The following is an 18,835-nucleotide window of genomic DNA, read 5'->3' as shown; positions in this document are numbered from 1 at the left end:
GTTGGAAAGAAGCCTGGAAGGTCACCAACAGGGAGGGTACATGAAATGGATGGGGGGCAGAGGCGTAGTTTGGTGATGTCCAAAGTGGAAGGAGGGATCCGAGATGAGATGAGGCCAGACTGCCACCTATAGAAAGATGGAGTGATAGTGGTTGGTCAACAGTGTTGAATGCTGTGCAGAGGTCAAGGAAGGAAATAAATCCATTGTTTTTGGATAGCATACAAAAACAATCTAGGACCGAGCCAACGCAGACCCAACTCTAAATGGTCAATATGTAGATCATGAGATTTAATTAGGGACTGCAGCTATATGCTCAAGGTTTTACAGATGAGGTTTGTGCAAGAAGCGGAAGAGCGTTCGAGTGAGGAATTGGACACTAATGCATTATCACAACTAATAGCAAAAGTAAAAGGAAGGTGTGAAGAGGAGACGATGCATAAGGGCACAGCATGTAGGTTGGACTAAGCAATCTGGGTGCATTCTAAAGTTTTGGTAAATTTGTCAGGGTCAAGAACTAGGTTCAGGATGTGGCCCCTGCAGAAAGTCTTGTCTGAAACAAGCTGTTCAAAGCGAACAATTCTAGAGTGGAAAACAAGGAGTCTAAGGGGGTTGAGAAAGCTGCACTCATACCGTCAGGTCCCCAACCAGGCGTGAAAGTGGCAAAAGGAGGGACGTAATCCAGTGCTTTGTCATCTACTTGCATTCAAAATCCAAATCCCATCCCATCCCCATCCGATTACATGGGAACTCCAAAATTATTAAACACAGATTCTGTTAGGTTGGGTTATGACCAGGGGCCAAAAAGACAAGCTACTAGCGAGATATGCAAAGTCACTCACCCCCAAAGTCACTCACCCCCTCCGTTCCCCACATGCACGCATACTCGTCAAGAGTCAATTACCACCAGCCAGCGGACAGTGGGGATTGCAAACTTTGAGGACTGTTATAATTATATTTTGAAATTAGTTATAAAAACAAACTAGCTGTAGTACAGACCTCAGAAAAAATGTAGGCACTATTTAGAACAGGAGTCCAACTTTACTAGAAAATAATACTTTACTATGCATATTTTACTATGCAGTAATTAAGTTATTTCAAACATTTCAGAATTACCAGATTCTTGCTGTAATAGTCCCATGGAATGGTGACGATGCACAGGTTTGATTCCCAGATCCCACAGAGAGTCAAGCAGCAGAGAAGATGCATTCGCAGTTGGTCTTCCAGCATACCATCCTTGTAGAAAAAAATACTTGCATTATAAATGTTGGATTTACTGTAAAACCATAAATCATTCAGAATAATTCAGATTGCCTCAATGGTAGTTTTGCCCTGGAATCTTACCCCGGATTCACAGTACTTTCAATTTCTGCACAATTAAAAGACTGGCAAGCAAAGAATCTCAGTTAAAAAAAACTATATAAATGGCTCAGATTTTAGCAGTGGTTTAAGGCATGCAGAACTATCAATGTTGATCAAGACAGGTAAAATGGACATATAGAATTGTAGCCTAGTCAGTACTAGAAGGTAATGAGTTACAACCGGGAGAAGGAGGATTATCAAATTGCCAACTAATACTCAAGGGCTTTCCGCATTAACAAGCTGCAAACTCGAACTAAAACAGGAGTCAACATTTCAAACAAGTTTGAGAACAAGTCCCTGGAGAATAAGTCACTGGGGAACTCTACAGAACAATCTATCAATCTGATACTGCCTTCTATTTAAACTATGCCATAAACAGTCCTGAAAGCTCCTTCAGCTGAAGTCCATGCAGATCAAGCAGCTCAGAAGGCAGAGTCCAATACCTCATCAGTGAGTCTATTAAGTGGAGGGTTGCCGTCACCTAGAACTGTTTTCTCCACCCCATTAAGAGATCTTGTATATGAGGGGTGGGCCAGGTGGACCGATAGTGTCACGCGGACGTGCATTATTACGCTTTGTACTTTTTTCTCTCCTGGTATGCCCATTACCTATACTCCCGCCCCACTCCAAACTAATGAGTCCAACGGGATGCAAATATTATTTAGTTCTAGCCAAGCTAGCCGATCTAAACAAAATCTGTTTTTGCTTGTTCTTGATGGCCAAAGAAGAGGTGGTCTATGGGGGGAGTGTAAATACAGAACGGAGACGGACATAGGGGCATCCCAGACACAGGTGGAGAAAGTGCACAGCCTTTTGGTGTCCCACCCAAAGCTGCCGGATTTAGAGACTTGGCTGGGGTTACTGATGACCAGTTTGTGAAGGGACAGATTCCAGCAGTCTTCGGTAGCTCTTCGCAAATTTTAGCCAAACAGAACATCATAACGCCTTCATTCTAGCAGGCTATATGTGGGTTGGTGGCTCAAGGGTTTAAAGTCACGCAAATGGACAGAAGGCCAGGTGATGGGACAGGTTTTTCCAAATCCAACTTCTGTCCCCACTGCCAGTCATAAAGGCATCAGTCTTTAGCATGGGCAAAATGTGGAACACAACAACATGAAAGGAATTCGGGGGCGGGTGGGTCAGGTATTCTTGCATAGAGTACCTAAAATTGCCCGTAACCACTAAGAATCGGTCATTAATAAATGCACTCATTGGTTCAGAGTAGCATGCTTTGAGACAGGCTTTGGACACTATTTCTCTATTTTATGGAAAAGGTTGAATCGCAACTTGTTACTGTAATTATTAATTTATGTGTTATGATGTACTTTGATGGCCGTATGGTCGAATTAAGTGGATGAACAAGTTACTTCTTACCTTGTAACGTTCTTTCGATGGGATGTTCCTCCGACGTATTCCCCATCTTCGATATCTCTTTCCAGCTTTGCTGGCCTCGGAAAATTTTTCTCTAGAGGGCGCTGCGCGTCGATGTCCGCCGAGTCGATGTCCCTCGACAGCCGCCGTATCGACGTCGACGTCATCCCGCCTATAAAGGCCGCGCGCAGCGTCCGTTGCTCAGTTCCGTTTTGTAGCCCACAATGATTCTTTCTGGACTAGACTAATCACCCTGAAGGAGCGTAAACTGCAACAACAAGGGAAGTAGTACTGCGGGGATGGATGGGAGGGTCGATAAGGAATACGTCGGAGGAACATCCCATCGAAAGAAAGTTACAAGGTAAGAAGTAACTTGTTCTTCGAAGGGATTGTGTCCTCCGACGTATTCCCCATTTTAGATAGGCTCCCATAGCAGTATTCTGTTATTGGAGGTGGGAGTACTGACTTCATGCTTCCTTTTATTGATGAATAGGGTGCAATACTGCCCTTCCAAACCTAGTCTCTTGACTGGAGGAGGAATCCAAGTTGTAAAACCGTGTAAAGGTATGGACGGACGACCATGTGGCAGCCGCACATATGTCTCTAACCGGCACTCCTCTTTTGAGGGCCGATGAAGCTGCGATACCTCTGGTCGAATGAGCCCTAAGATTTTGAGGGGGCTCTTTTCCTGCCAGTTTATAACATTCCAAAATGGCTAGTAGGATCCATCTGGAAATGGTCTGCTTAGTTATCGGTAACCCCAGATTGTGACCTGCGTAGCCTACAAACAGCTGGTCTGCTTGTCTTATCCTAGCCAGTCTACCGTTGTAAAAACTTAAAGCCCTTCTTGGGTCCAGCCTGTGTAACCTCTCTTCCTCTTTCCCCGGATGAGGAGGAGGATAGAAAGATGGGAGGGTAATCTTCTGAGTGATATGGAATTCAGAAACCACCTTTGGGGGGAAATTAGGCTTCACTTGCAGAACAACATTGTCTCTGTGAAAGATTGTATGAGGGGGTTTACAAGAAAGAGCTTGTAACTCGCTCACCCTTCTAGCAGATGTAAGTGCTATTAATAAAACAGTTTTAAGGGTAAGAAATCTTAACGAACAAGAATGGAGTGATTCGAAAGGTGTGCCCATCAGGAAAATTAGGACTAAGTTTAAATCCCATAGGGGAACCTGGAATGGTCTTGGAGGATAAACATTAGTTAACCCCTTTAGAAACTGTATTACCAAGGGTAATTTGAAATAGGATGGTTCTTCCACAGTGCGCTTAAAGATGGATAGCGCTGCGAGATAGCCCTTAATGGTGCCAACGTGAAGGCCTGAATTCGCTAAATAGAGTAGGAAGGACAAAACCATTGGTGCACCACATGAAAAGGGGTCAATATTCTTTTCTCTACACCAGCTGCAAAATCTGTTCCAACGGCAGCGGTATAAAACTTTGTTGCTGGCCTCCTTGCCGAAAGCAACACCTCCATAACATCATCAGGGAGGTCCCAATTCTTGTACCTCAGCCTTTCAGAAGCCAAGCGTGAAAGTTGAGGGTTTTGATGTCTGGATGGAGAACCTGACCTCCCTTCTGTGAGAGTAGATTCTCTCTGAGTGGAAGTCGAAATGGAGGGCAGATGGACAAGTCTAGAAGGTCCGGGTACCAAGTTCTCCTGGCCCAATCTGGGGCAATTAGGATCATGGTTTTCCGGAATCTTCTCAACCTCCTGATCATTTGAGGAATGACAGGGACCGGTGGGAACGCGTACAGAAGTGAAAACTCCCAGTCCACTATGAACGCGTCTCCCAGAGCTCCTCTCGGGGGAAATTCCCTTGAACAGAACAGATCGCACTTCCTGTTGACACTGGTGGCGAACAGATCCACCTGAGGGGTTCCCCAAAGGGAGAAGATCTCTTGAAGGACTTCCTGAGCTAGTTCCCACTCGTGGGAGACTGCTCTGCCTGCTCAGAGCGTCCGCTGTCAAGTTCTTCTCTCCGGCTAGGTGAACTGCCGATAGAGAGATTCCTTCTTGGATTGCCCAAAACCAGAGCTGCATCGCCTCTCTGCACAGAGGTAGTGATCCTACGCCTCCTCTTCTGTTGAGGTAATGCATGGCCACTGTGTTGTCCGTCATTATCAGGACATTCTTCCCTTGTACAGATGGCAGGAACGCCTTCAGCGCAAGTCTGATGGCCCTCAGCTCTAACAGGTTGATATGTAGTCTGGACTCCGATGGAGACCAACGACCGCTGATGGTCAAGTCGTTGGCGTGGGCTCCCCACCCCGTGAGTGAGGCATCCGTGACTACTGTTATCTCCGGCCAGGGTTGCCAAAACTGTTCTCCTTTCAGAATGTTCTCCTGACAGGCCCACCACTGAAGGTCTCGAGCCACCCTGTCGGGAACCTGAAGAAGATCTGTCATTCTTCCTGAGAATTGTGACCACTGAGTTCTCAGTGCCCACTGGAGGGATCTCATTCTCAGGCGAGCCTCTGGCACTAGGAAAATGCAGGATGCCATGAGGCCTAGCAACCTCAAAAAGTCGAAGGCTGGGAGACGTTGGGCATTTTGGAACTTGGTAACCATCTGTAGAATATATTGAGCCCTCACCTCTGGTGGCGAGGCTTTTCCCAGGGAAGTGTCCAGGATCGCTCCGATGAACTGGAGTCTCTGTGATGGTATCATTTGTGACTTCTTTAAATTGAGGGAGAAGCCCAGTCTGTGAAGGGAGTGGCAAACGTGATTTAGCTGGATCTGAGCTTGTTCCGAAGATACAGCCCTGATCAACCAATCGTCCAGGTAGGGGTAGACGTGAATCCCTTCCCTCCTTAGACTTGCAGCCACTACCGACATTAACTTGGTGAAAACCCCCGGGGCGGAGGTCAGCCCAAATGGCAGCACTCGAAATTGATAATGAGAGTTGCCAATTGCGAACCTCAGGTATTTCCTGTGTTTGAGATGGATAGGCACATGGAAATAAGCGTCCTGAAGGTCCAGAGATACCAACCAGTCCTGGAACTGAAGGGCCTGAAGGATCTGAGAAAGAGTTACCATCTTGAATTTGTCTTTCCTGAGGAATTTGTTCAATTCTCACAAGTCCAAGATGGGTCTCAGTCCTCCGTCTTTCTTTGGAATGAGAAAGTAGGGGGAGTACCAGCCCGTGTTCATCTCCGCTACAGGTACCGGTTCTATGGCACCTTTCTCTAGCAGGTCTAAAATTTCCTGCAAGAGGAGCAGATATGGAGCTTTCTGGGAGCTGTTCCCCGGTGGATGACTGAGGTATACGTAGGAAAGGCAGGCAGTAACCTTGGGCAACTGTTTCCAATGCCCAAGCATCTGACGTGATAGCCTGCCATACCGCCAGATGTTGAGTTAACCTGCCTCCTACAGGTGTCTTGTGAGGGAAGTCCTCAGAGTGGTTTTGGGGCGGCTGATGCAGAAGCCGATGGTAAAGAGGCACCTGCTGTTGCTGCGGCTTTTGAATATCTACCCCGTCCACCTCGGGTAGTTCTTCTTTGTCCCCTTTGAGCCGGTCGTCCTCTACCTCTTCCGAATGTGGAGTAGAAGCGAAAGGACTTGCCTCTCGCAGAGGATCCTGAGGAACGAAAACGTGTCCGACGGATTGCAGCGCCTAGGGATTTTGCTGCTTCCTTTGATGTTTGCAGTTTTTCTAAACTGTCATCCGCCTTTTTCCCAAACAAAGAAGAGCCATCGAATGGCATGTTCAAGAGCCTGGCTTGCACATCTGGGGCAAAACCAGACTTTCTCAACCAAGCGAATCTCCTGGTTGTTGTACTTGCTGCCATTGCTCTGCTGATACTGTCAGCCGAATCAATGCCCGTCTGGAGGGATTCGCACATAGCGTCTTTACCGTCCTGTATGATATTTAGGAACGCCTCCCTTTCTTCTCCCTCCGGGATGGTCAGCCGCTGTAGAAGCACACTCCCAAAGTGTATGGCTGAATCTAGCAAGGGTGCAAGTAGCATTAATAAGATTTTAACGCCATGCCACATGCCGAAAAAACTTTCTTTGCCATAGCATCATATTTCTTATCGTCCCTGTCCTGTGGGACGGTAGGGTAAGCAGTCTTGATGTCAGTAGAAGATGCTGCCTGTACCACCAGACTTTCTGGGGATGGGTGTCTGGACAAAAACTCCAGGTCTGCAGAAGATACCCTCTATTTAGTAGACAGTTTTTTATTTACTGCCGGGACGATATCTGGGGTTTCCCAGTTCGTCATGATTTTCCTTTGAAGAGCTTTAACAAAAGGCACTACAGGATCCTCCTGTGGACCTTTATCAAGAATATCCGTGAGGTCATCTTGTTGGAAAGCCTGTGAAGGTGTTGACCACCCCATAAATTCTGTGATCCTGGCCAGTAAGGCTCTATAGGGGGTTTCAGCATGCTCTCCCGGGTCTGGCCTAGCAAACTCCACCTCAGGGGAAGTGTCTAACCCACTTGCCTCATGTAAGGAATCATGGAGTTCCTTTAACCTGCGTTCTTCTGAGGATAACACCTCTAGAACTGGGGTTGCAGGTCCCTGCAACTCAAATGTCTCTTCTTGGTCAGATAGTTCTCCTTCTTCCATAATTGAGGACATAGGTCTGAATTGGTCTGAACTCACAAAGGGTGTGAAACCCATCTCCAAGGCAGAGGGTGCCAAACTTCTTGTAATCGGCCTCGAAAACGTTGATGTCGTCGACGCCGAAGGCTTCGAGCGTGGCGTCGAAAACAAAGGCGGAGGCCTCGAGGATCTCGATAGAATTGGGATTCTGCTCGAGGAAGTCAACAATCTCGACGCCATCGAGGACCTGGGGATAGCCACTAGGTGCGCTGCAGCCGTGACTTTCCTTGGCTTTGACGCCGCTGTCGAAGATGGCGTCGAGTCGACAGACCCGTGTGTCGAAGGTCCCTTCGACAACGGCGTCGAAGACACCGACCTCGGCGTCAACGGCACCTTCAAAGAAGGTGGAGGTCATAGCTTTACTCGAGGGTTCGTGACGCGCTCGAGAAGCTTCCTTTGCCGGGTACTGCGACTCGCAGCGTTTTTGACCTTCGGGTCTTTCGACCAGAGCATCGCTCTCGGCAGTCTTCGAGGGGGTCGAGGCCGCTTTCTCGAAGACGCTCATCATATTTTTGCGGAATTCCTCCCATTCAGCCCGGGAACTATGTTTCGTGGGGCAAGGGATTCTCTTAGGAGAAACCGAGGAAGAGGACGAAGAAGGGGATCTTTGACGTCTCCTCTTCGAGTGCTTCGATCTCGAGGAGTGATGGGACCCACTCCGAGACCTGGAGCGCGAATGGTGACGAGGAGACGAATGTCTCGACTTCGTCGTGGAAGAAGAAGCTTTTGAAGTCTTACCTTTTTCCAGCTTCCCCCTACACTCCTTCAGGGCCTTAGCTGTCATGGACATACAGTCCTCGCACTCCGAACAATGGTGTTCAGCTCCCAAACACCAGAGACAAACTCTGTGAGGGTCAGTCAGCGACATCTTTTTCCCACAGTCTCAGCATTTTTTGAAGCCGGACCGAGGGGTCGTCGGTTCCGACGAGGAAGCCATCGAGTATGGATCGAATATCTCGAGGAAATAGGATAAATTCTCTACGAAACTGAGCAACGATATTCCGAGGCACTGAGTAAGCGCGGAAAAACGGAACTGAACAACGGACGCTGTGCGCGGCCTTTATAGGCGGGATGACGTCGATACGGCGGCTGTCGAGGGACATCGACTCGGCGGACAGACGCGCAGCGCCCTCTAGAGAAAAATTGTCCGAGGCCAGCAAAGCTGGAAAGAGATATCTAAGATGGGCAATACGTCGGAGGACACAATCCCTTCGAAGACAATATTTCAAGTTGTAAGCCACTAGCCAGCGGTTAAAAAGTTACTCCCCACCGTAAAGGACAAGCTACTTACCTGTAACTCCTGTTCTCCTGCATTGGTATCTTTCATGGATTCACATGATCATTGAATATGACCTGTCGAGGCTGGGATTCCTCTGTAATATTAAAGCAGTTTGCCTTTTAAGTTAAAAACTGCTTGTCACTTTTGTAGTCAATTATTGTCACTTGAGGTCATACTGCCCAAGCCAATAGCGTAGGTCCCCTTTAGCTCCATCCCTGGTGGCCATCTTCAGATTCGGAAGTACACGAAATGTGGCAGTAGGAACCAAGAGAAAGGTAGGCAGGGTCACATGTGAATCTGTGAATGTTACCAATGCTGGAGAATAGGAGTCACCAAGTCTGGTTTGAGAGATATGGTCCGAGTGTTTTAGGCCCCAGACAGCCCCTAGGGCATTGTTTTTAATCAGCTGAAGTTTAACCAATTTTTAGAGGAGGTGCCTGCAAGGATGCCGTTGCAGTAGTACAATGTGCTGCCTATAATGGCTCTGGCGAGGCAATTGTCAGTGCATGGGAATATTCTGCTGAGGTTTATGACTCTGGTGGTGTAGGCCGCTGATGAGGCGAGGGCTTTGACATGTTTGTGCATTGATAATTCTACATCTAAGTGGACACCCAGTGTTGTCACATGGGTTGAGACGATGGTGGGGTATTTACCAGTAAGTGTTAGCAGAATTGGGGTGCCATCTGCAAAGTTTGTGTAGAGGATTCAGAGGTTGTCAAACAGGGGTTTAGTTTACATGTTGTACCGGGCAGGTGAAATGCAGGAACCCTGAGGAACGCCATAGGGTACTGATAAGCTTCAGAGCCTGCAAAGACCCTAGAGGTTCGCTGGCTGAGAAAGGCCTTGATCCTGCTGGTGGCTTCTCTGGAGAAGTTGAATTTGGTAGTGAGGTGTTGGCAGAGAATGTCGTGGTCAACGAGATCGAACGCTGCAGAGAGATCGAGGAGGAGGAGGAGGATGGCTAGTTGGCAAGCATCGCGGATGATGTTGAGGTGGATTTTGAGGCCAATGAGGGCAGCCTCTGCGTTGTGTCTGAAGCCAGATTGGCAAGCACCTAATAGGCGATTGGATTCTAGGTAGGCTTGGTGCGGTCTAGGATTTGAGCTTAGGTGCGGTAGTGATGAGGCGGTAGTTAGTTGGGAGGACGGGATTGCGGGTGGATTTTTGACCCAGGCTTACTTGACAGAAGCTGGGATAGAGCTTGTTAGAAAGGAGGCATTCATGTAATTAGAGATAATGGATGCCAGGTGCTCAGCAGATGTCACCCTTGCAGTTGGAGGGTTTAAAGTGTTGGATGATGTGGAGGATATCTGGGGGGGGAGACAGGGGAGAACTGAAATGGTGGAAGGGTGGGGGATGAGGGTTCTTGAAGGAAGGGGTGGGATGTGTCTTTGGCAGTAAGCAATTTTTTCTTGAGGATAGTTTTGTTTCTTAATTTGGTTGTTTTGTCGGATAGAGCTGTTTGAACTGTGGTGCACCAGACTTTGTCCTTTGGAAAAATGGAGATAGGTGTTGCAGGGGCTTCAAGTTCTTTGAATATTTTAAAGAGCTCTTTAGTGTTGGAGCTGGCCTCTCTAATTCTAGAATTATAGATTAACGACTTGGTGGAGATGACGGCAGATTTGTAAGTTGTGGCTGCGGTGTGAAAGGCTTATTTGTTGTGGGTAGAGGGGCTTTTTCTCCAGAGGTGTTCTAGGGCCCGTTTGTGTTTACGTAAGGAGATAAGTTCATCGGAGAACCAATTGTGGGACCATGGTTTCTTTTGGATAGTAGTTTTGAGAGGTGCGTGAGTCAAGTGTGTGGAGTAATAGGACATTGTACACGGAGAGGATGGATTTTGGGTCGGTTTGTCGGGAGGTAATGGGGATGCTTGTGGGTTTGCTGCGGGCAGTGGCATGTTCCAGAGGTAAGAGCAAGAGGATCAGGGAGGGGTCGGTCCAGGGGACAGGTTCAGTGGCTGTGCCAGAAATGGGCAGGTTAAGGTGTGTGTGGCCCAGTCCAGTGTCCACCCCTTGGTGTGTGTGGACAAGCTGATAACTTATCTAAAGTTCATCTCTAGTCGAGAGGTAGCGAGTGCAGGGACCTTGGTGTCGGTTGGATCATGGAGACCAAGGTTGAAGTTTCTGAGGAGTAGTAGTTTGGTTGTGGGTTTGATGAATAGGGTGAGGAGGAGGGGGATGACTGTGTCCAGGGAGGTAGTGTGGCCAGGTTGACGATAGAGGAGGAGATTCATGGCATTTTGTGGATGGGTTTCCAGTTTGGCGAGGAGTATTTCGTAACCCGACAGGGTTTCAATGGGGGAGGATCGGATGGAAATGGATGCTTTAGAACTTGGAGCATTAATGGAATCAGAGGGAAAGCATAGAGGAACAGCCCTTCCCATGGGCATGACAAGGCATCGCCTAGGCTCCCGTTCTGGGGATATCTGCTTGCAAATTGGATGCAAATATTGTTGGTCGCTGTGGCGAACAGGTCCATTGCGGTTTCTCTTTTTTTTTTAATGGGTTGAATGTATGGACATTTTCCCGTGAATTTGAGGGTGTGACCCCAACAAATTATGTTTAGCACCTATTTGTCGGTGGTGATGTTTTCCCACTGTGTAACGAAGTTTAACGATCGACACTCCACCAAGGTGTTGAAATGGGGGTTCGGGCACCAGGGCGGATCGGGCTCGTTTAGTGATCTGGGCCCTTGAGGAAACTCTGCACCACTGCTGGTTTCCTCTGTATGTCTGCAACCGTCTCCTGTATCCGTCCTAAGAGCCAGTGTGAGACGTTTGCTGGCAATAGGATCGCCTGTACCCCCTTGAAGTCCTTGAGAACCTAGTCTTTTCAGACCGAAAGGACAGGAAGCATTGTTGGAATGTACTCAGGGAGTGGGCACTATCTGTATCAGCTTTTATGGCGTGCAGGCTTTCATCCACCTTTTTCCCCAAAAAGGTCTACACCATCAAAAAGCATAACAACCACCTTTGTTTGTACTTCTGACATGAAGTTGGTTGCCTTCAACCAGCCTCAGCATCTAAGTACTGCTCCCTTTGCCATTTGCCAGAAACCAGTGTCTGCATTATCAAATGCAACTGTGATGGATTGTTCTGAAACAGCTTCTCCTTCACGCAACAGAGCTAGAGCCTCCTCCAGTTTGTCATCCAGGAGAAATTCTGGGATGGGTCCCATTTTGTACCAGAGCTCGCAATCATACCAGGAGAGGATCGCCAAGGAATTGGCCGCCTTGATGATAGTAGCAGCAGTGGAAATAACCCTTTTCCCGAAGGCGTCAAGTTGCTTAGCATCCTTGTCAGCGGTACCATGCAGGGGTAGGAAGGGTTGGCGGATCGTTTGTGCAGCTACAGAAACTACAGAGTGTGGGCAGGGTTGTGTGCGAAGGCACTCTGGAGCCGAATCAGGGACTTTATACTTTTTCTCCAGGTGGTTTTTCTTGGGGATCAGGGGTGCAGAGAAAGGGTTCTTCATCGCATGGAGGCTATCCACCCAGATGTCTTCTCGCATGGGAAATTGAGACCACAGATTTCCAGGAGTCTTCACGCCTTTGGAAAAGAAAACCCTCTTTCCTTTGTTCCTCATGGATGAGGTCTAACAGTTTCGCTGCTCAAGTCATTAGAGCATGAAAAAACGCCAATTTCATCTGGTGGCGAATCACGTGGAGGCAGGTTGTCAGTTTCACCATCCCTGGGGACTAGGTTGTCAAACTCATCTGTGGTATGATGGCCCGGATACCTGTCTGTGAGGTCACTGTTAGCCTCTGTGTCAGTGAAGGTGGTAATTGACACAGGGAATGGAGGTGCCCGTTTCAGTGGCCGAGGATGAACTAAACCCTCTCTTGAAGGAAACCCATGAGGGTAAGGTGAAGGAAGACAATGCTGGAACTCAGATGCATACCAGCATTTGCAAGGTGGATAATGTATCAAGGGAAATATCCCTGGTTACAGGAAGGCATGCACAGAAGGGTTGGAGGTGGCTGAAAAGGAGGGATTGCTGGACAGATGGGTGGAAGAGGGGAAGGCTCTTCATGGGCCTCCTTATGAACAGGGAAGATTGCTCATGGGACCTCGACCTCCGAAGAGGGAGTGCGCTCTATGGGTCTACGGAGCCTAGCAGAGGCATGACTGCGGGCTGAGGCGGAGTCAGAGGCCCCGGCACCCTCATCTAGCCATGTCACCAACATGCAATGGAGGTCTTTGTGTGTTTTTGATGAAGGATTTGCAGATGGAACAATCATTCACGTCATGGTCTGGATGCAGGCAGTGCAAACACCTCTCTTGAAGGTCTTCCACGTACACATTTCTGAGGCCACATTTGGAACAAGCCTAAAAAGGCTTTTCTTTCTTGTGTCGGTCATGCTGTGATGGATGAAGCAGGCCTCAGGCATGATTGGAACTCACTCAATGATTAGAACTTCATAGCCAATAGGTCCCTGTAGCCGGGAGGCACTAAAGTAATACTGAAGAGTCGATTAAAATCTTTAGTCAAATAGGATAAAATGTCTTATTTAAGGAGAAAAAATAAATAAAAAAAGAGGACTCTCAACACTTGAAAGTGAAGTAAAAACCTGAAGATGGCCACCACGGGTGGACCTACGGAGGACCTATGCCATTGGCTTGGGCAGTATGACCCAAAGGGACACTAATAGACTACAAAAGTGTTTTAAACTTTAAAGGCAAACCACTTTAATATCACTGGGGATTTCCAGCCTGATAATGGGGAATATTCAATGAGCATGTGAATCCTTGGAGAATTATAAATATATACACAGCACACCATTTCTTCCATGACAAGAATCAATTATCAATAGCCAATGGCTATCGGCTAAGGATAATTGATCTAGTAAATTTCACCGGATTAGGAAGAAAGACCAGGAACTGGCCATTGCCTCAGAACAATGGAGACTTGAAAGTCTCCACCTCCAGCGGCCAGCTGGAAAGAACATTGAAATCCCTGGGAAGAGACTCCAGCAGAAACACAATGCAGAGAAAAGAGTAAGAAAAGCTGGGGAATCCTCGGCAAAGCTCCCCTTGCATTATTTTGCAGCCGAACAGGGGTATAATTAGAGAGAAAAAACGTGTGATCCACCAACCCGCAGAGGCAAGAGGTTGCCGTTCTCCGAGTAAATCAAAAAGGGAAAGAAAGTTGATATGGAGGGAAACCCGAAAATTGCCAGACAGCAGTAGGGTTGGTCTGGAGATGGCGCGCCCTGTAGATCAAAGATGGCAACGAAGCAAGAGAACCGATGAGTTCACTAGGAAGCAGCACGCTCCCTGGGGCACTGTGAGTCAGGAAGGGTCACTGGATGCATCCTTCCCTCTTCCGCAAGCAAGGGTGCCACCAGAAGACCTGCAGCCATCACAGAGCTGGCGCTCGACGTGGCAGGGATCCTCGGAGTAAGGACATGCCTCTTTATCCACTCATCAGGCCCCAAAGTAAGGGAAGCCAGGAGTGAGGAATTCTCCCCTCTCACCGGCGGGGGAGATCTGCGGAGTCTGTGGTCTAGAGGTGGTGGGGGACTGAAAAAGGGCGGTAGATTGAAGGGAGAGCTCTCACAACTACAGCTGTTTCCCCTCCTCTCGCACTACTGGTTCCCGGGCTCTGAGTCCCGCTGATGGACCATCCCCAGAACTGGACCAGTGTCTGGCGATGAAGGCGGACATTTCGCATCTCTTAATGCAACGAACGCATGGCATAACATTGTCCATGCAGGAACTCGAGGACTCCTTTCAGCAATTGAACTGCAACATGCAAGGAGTTAACAAAAAGTATGGATGAACTAGAATTAGCCTACTTTGAACACTCACATACCCAAGAGGACTTGCACCGTATAGTGCTGGAATTGGAAGAACATCAATGCAGTAAACATGAAAAAATTAAGTATGCCGAAAACCTCTCCGGGCGTAATAACGTAACATAGTAACATCTTTGTCATTACCAAACAAGTTGTTAACCCAGACCTGGAGGAATATGCCACAGCTGTCTTTACCTCAATCACTGCAGAGGCCCAGGAGGATAACATGGCTATAAACCGTGGTAACAGTTTCAGCAGAGGACATGCCTCAACCCCAGCTACTCTGGTGAGGCTGCACTACTTCAAATCAAAAGAACTGATTCTCCAGTGCACGAGATCCAAGGACACAATACAGTTTAGAGGGGCAACCATAAAGCGGTCATTAGCAAGCCAAAACCTGGCTCCGGCCACCACCACTCGGCGCCACCTCATGAAGCCCCTACTAAAGTGACTGCAATGAAAAGGTGTGCCAGATCATTGGGGATAGCATTTTAAAAATCATCTTCTCCTACGAAGGAACTCAAACATCAATTCTCTTTGTTAAAGGCAGCAGGAGAAACATAAAGAAGTGTTCTTGAAGGAGCTACAAATAAAGTCAAGATGCAACAACTCCACAGCAGGAATTGTCACAGCAATCATCTGTAGAGGGAGAAGAAAAGATGAGAACGCCCTCAATGGACAAACGCGAATTGAGCAAAGACTCACAGATGCAAATGGCGATATTTGTGGTGGGGATAACATTACCTGATACCATACAAACTTGACCCCCGATGAGGTACATGTAGCAGAACTGCTGAGGTACACTACCTGAGCAATGACCCATTAGCTCTTACACTTCTAATTACTCAGGGGCACTCTGCCAAGCGTACTAATAATCCAGCCACATGTACCCCGCTCAGGCCGAGGCATAATGTGTTCCCTAGAGTTGGGACCCAAAACATTGTTGAAATGCTTACTGTTATTGGTTATGTATACACAGTTCAGTCAGTCCAATAACATGAGCCAAGTCTGAAACTAACACAGGTTCCATACTCACAACAAGGGGCATCGTCAAATTTTCCAAGCAGGAAAGTGAATGCAACGAAACACACCAAGTGACAACTCCTACTTTTGCAAGCTATACACGCAAGTCAGGACTTCTCTCCACGAGGGTAAACAAAGATAAGAGTCAGCAGGACCCGCACCACTCCCTAGAGGAGGACTCCTAACATGCTACCAAAACCATAAAATGATTCAGGCCCCCAGCCTCTAGACAAAATCTCTGGTCAAGCTTATACCCGATAAGGCCACACATTCACTCCATTAGCCAACGACAAATGTATAGCTCTCCTCCAGGAGACCCACCTCCTCCAGCCACCTTGGTTCCAAGTGGTTCCCATGCCAGTGTTTTGCCTTCCCACCTGACAAAGAATGTGGGATAGCCATTTTAAACAACAAAAAAGAACAATTCAAAAAGCTAACTGAGATAAAAGATAAACAGGGTAAATACATTGGCATCACTATCCAATGTGGTAGGGTTAAGCTCACCATAATCTCGATGTATGACCCAAATACACACCAAGAAAATATCTATGCCACAATCATATAGCCCAAGTCCAACAAGGGGGGCGAGATCTCAACTCCACACTACAGCCAGATATATAGACAGATCTGCATGCAGTGGAACCGACCCCCTGTCCCTAGTGCAGGCTGTTAAAGATTAGTGATTAACATCATTTGGAGACATTTTCATCCGACCACTTGGGATTATACCCATTACTCACATGTCTATCACAGTTTCTCCAGATTAGTTACCCCAACTCTTAAACTTAATGACCAAGCAACACACAAGCAGTTTGTATGCCAATTTAATGACTCCCTCTTACGTAATATTTGCTTTTGATTGATGCCGAGAAGGTATTTCATCAGGTAGACTGGGAATATCTAAAAAAAACAATACCAAACTCACTTTGGGTTCGGCAACATTTTTAACATACATTTTTGTCAATTATGTTAACCCATCTAAGTGCGTTAAAATGAACAGGTTAACGAAATCTATACCCTTGTGATGAAGAACCTGTCATGGCTGCCCTGTATTCCCCGATAGTATTTACTTGTCTGTGGAACCTCTGGCCCAGGGGATAAGGAATTGCGCCTAAATCCAGGTGATTGAGGCAGGTGGTGCACAACATAAAATTGTGCTTCACGCAAATGATCTTCTCTTCTTCATGCACAATTCTGCCTCAACGTTGGCCAAAATAGTAATACTTTGCAAAAGTTCTCTAGGTGTATCAGGCTTTAAAATAAACACTAATCACACATCCTAAACATTACAGCGCCAGACTTGACCACTGTGGACCTAATGTCCAGATATGAGCTCCACTGGATGACAGAAACTGAAATATTTAGGTACGTTACAAACTAGATCCCACCAGCTCCTTTACTGCAACAATATTTCCACATTCATAAAGACAGTTAGACAAGACCCTTCCGCTGGGAAAAACAGGAAATATGTTTAGGGAAGATATCTGCATAAACATTTACCCTTATCCAGAGTTTTCTCTACATATTTCGAGCCATTCAAATAGCATTGCCAAATAAGGTTATGGCTTACCTACAAACACAAATATCCCAGTTAATTTGCGTGAAAGGGAAATCCAGGACGTTGCTCTCTTCTAGACCTGAAAGGGGACTGGGCATCCAGGACATATAGGGATCTCTCTTGGCAGCCCAGATAACGCCTGCACTCGAATGGGGTGACCAAGCAAACAAAAAATTATGGAATGATTTCAAACAATTCCCATCCCTGGGAACATGGAAGTGCATCCCAGCTGCTTTCAGCTACCAAAGTGACGCTATTATTCAGGGATGGAGTTCTAAAGAAATATATCATCGCCCCCCCCCCCGCCCCGCCGCCTCCTCCTCCCAGTCCCACTGGCCAGCAAACAGCCCGATTTATGCAATGGCGTGAAAGAGGTGTGATGGATCTGGTCAATTCATCCCTTTTTCCAAGAGTGGAGTCATCCCCTCTGAGGCAAAGGCGGGGAGCACGCGCCCCAAGACGCTCCTTCGGGGTCTGGTGAAGTGGGGCCTCACTGGGAGTGACTCCCCTCTCAGGGACAAGGCCTCCCAGTACAGAGTATATGGTCTGCCTACATGAGTTGAAAAAAAAAACTGTCTTTACTCCTGTTTTGACTACACCAATCAGTGACAGTCCTTACACATCTTTTGCTTCAGGCAATGCTGGGTTTCGTCCGAGCGCCACAGTCAAAGGAGGACATCCCTTTAGTGTTTGCGATGACATACCATTCTCAGTTCCTCCTGGTTGTATGTGTGAAAACTCCTATGCAGAGAGAAGAATTCCTACGCAGAGGCGAGCCTCTAGAGAGGAGACGTCCTGGAGGGGTGGAGTCATGCTCTACCACAGAGGCTGTGGTAGAGCGAAGAGCGAGCCAAACGCTAGCCAGACACCGGAAGGCTAGCATCCCGTCCAACCGAGAAGGCAAGGTCAGGGGAAGAGGGGGAGACGGGGGAAGCACCGGTTTCCTCTGGTGGCATGATCTAAGAGAAGCCCTGGTGGGCCTGGGGACCCTGACGGAGAGACCATACTGCCAGGGAGCGCCCGGATCCCCAAGCTCTACTCTCGATGGACATTCGCTGCAGCAACTAGGAAGCAAACGTTCCCACAGAGATAGTACTACTGAGAGGTACAAACACTTTAAAGCCAGGCTAGGAAAGCTGACTAGGTTACAGGAACCTGAGAAACCCAAGCGGGCAAGCGCCCCTGTGAATCGGAATGAGAGGAGGTAGGAACTCTTTGCTTCCAGGTTGGGAGGAACAAGATTGCGGGACCCTTAAAAACCCAAAACAGGCAAGCACCCTATGTGAGTCAAAGTGAAGGAAATACAAACACTTTTCCTCAAGGCTGGGAAAGCAGAAAAGACTGTGGGAGCCGGAGAAACCAGAGTGGGCAAGCGTCCTATGTGAATTACGTTGATTGACAGCACGCAGTTTGCCAGAGGGCCGCAGAACTTCAGGGAGTCCAGAGCCACAAAACTGTTATAAAGATAACTGTTAAAAGGGAACCTGGAGAGGTTCTCAAAAGCCCTTGCTTTTCTGAGGAAGAGGGAACCATACAGAGGATATTTTCTTTTTCACCAGCAAAGTATGCAGGAAAGTTGTGAACGGTTTAAAATTCTTTATTTTGAAGCTTTTTCTTGGAACATGTCAACAAACCACTAATTCGCATCATGAAATCAAACAGAGTATGAAACAAGAAAAAACAACTCCCCCAAGCCCCTACGTTGCCCCACACTCCCCCACCCCGACCCCCCCTTCCCAGAAGACCAGCATCGGAGTCCAAACAGGGAAGTACACTGTGCAAACTTGCTCCACTCTGCCCCGTGGGGGCCCACACCAAGAGCTCTACCCAGACCTA

At 47.6% G+C, this 18,835-nt stretch overlaps 1 protein-coding gene across 1 annotated transcript in view; it reads right to left on the bottom strand.

The window, feature by feature from the left end:
• Positions 1-18,835, bottom strand: part of MMS22L (MMS22 like, DNA repair protein) — a 1,233,593-nt gene that overhangs the window by 943,624 nt on the left and 271,134 nt on the right. Inside the window, exon 11 of the mRNA XM_069606412.1 lies at positions 1,114-1,233. Coding sequence (XP_069462513.1) covers positions 1,114-1,233 — 120 coding nt within the window. The remainder of the gene's footprint in view (positions 1-1,113; positions 1,234-18,835) is intronic.

This window comes from Ambystoma mexicanum, chromosome 4p (genome assembly GCF_040938575.1).
Source record: "Ambystoma mexicanum isolate Mex_15411 chromosome 4p, UKY_AmexF1_1, whole genome shotgun sequence".
In the NCBI taxonomy this organism is placed as follows: domain Eukaryota; kingdom Metazoa; phylum Chordata; class Amphibia; order Caudata; family Ambystomatidae; genus Ambystoma; species Ambystoma mexicanum.
This window is presented reverse-complemented; position numbering and strand designations above follow the sequence as displayed.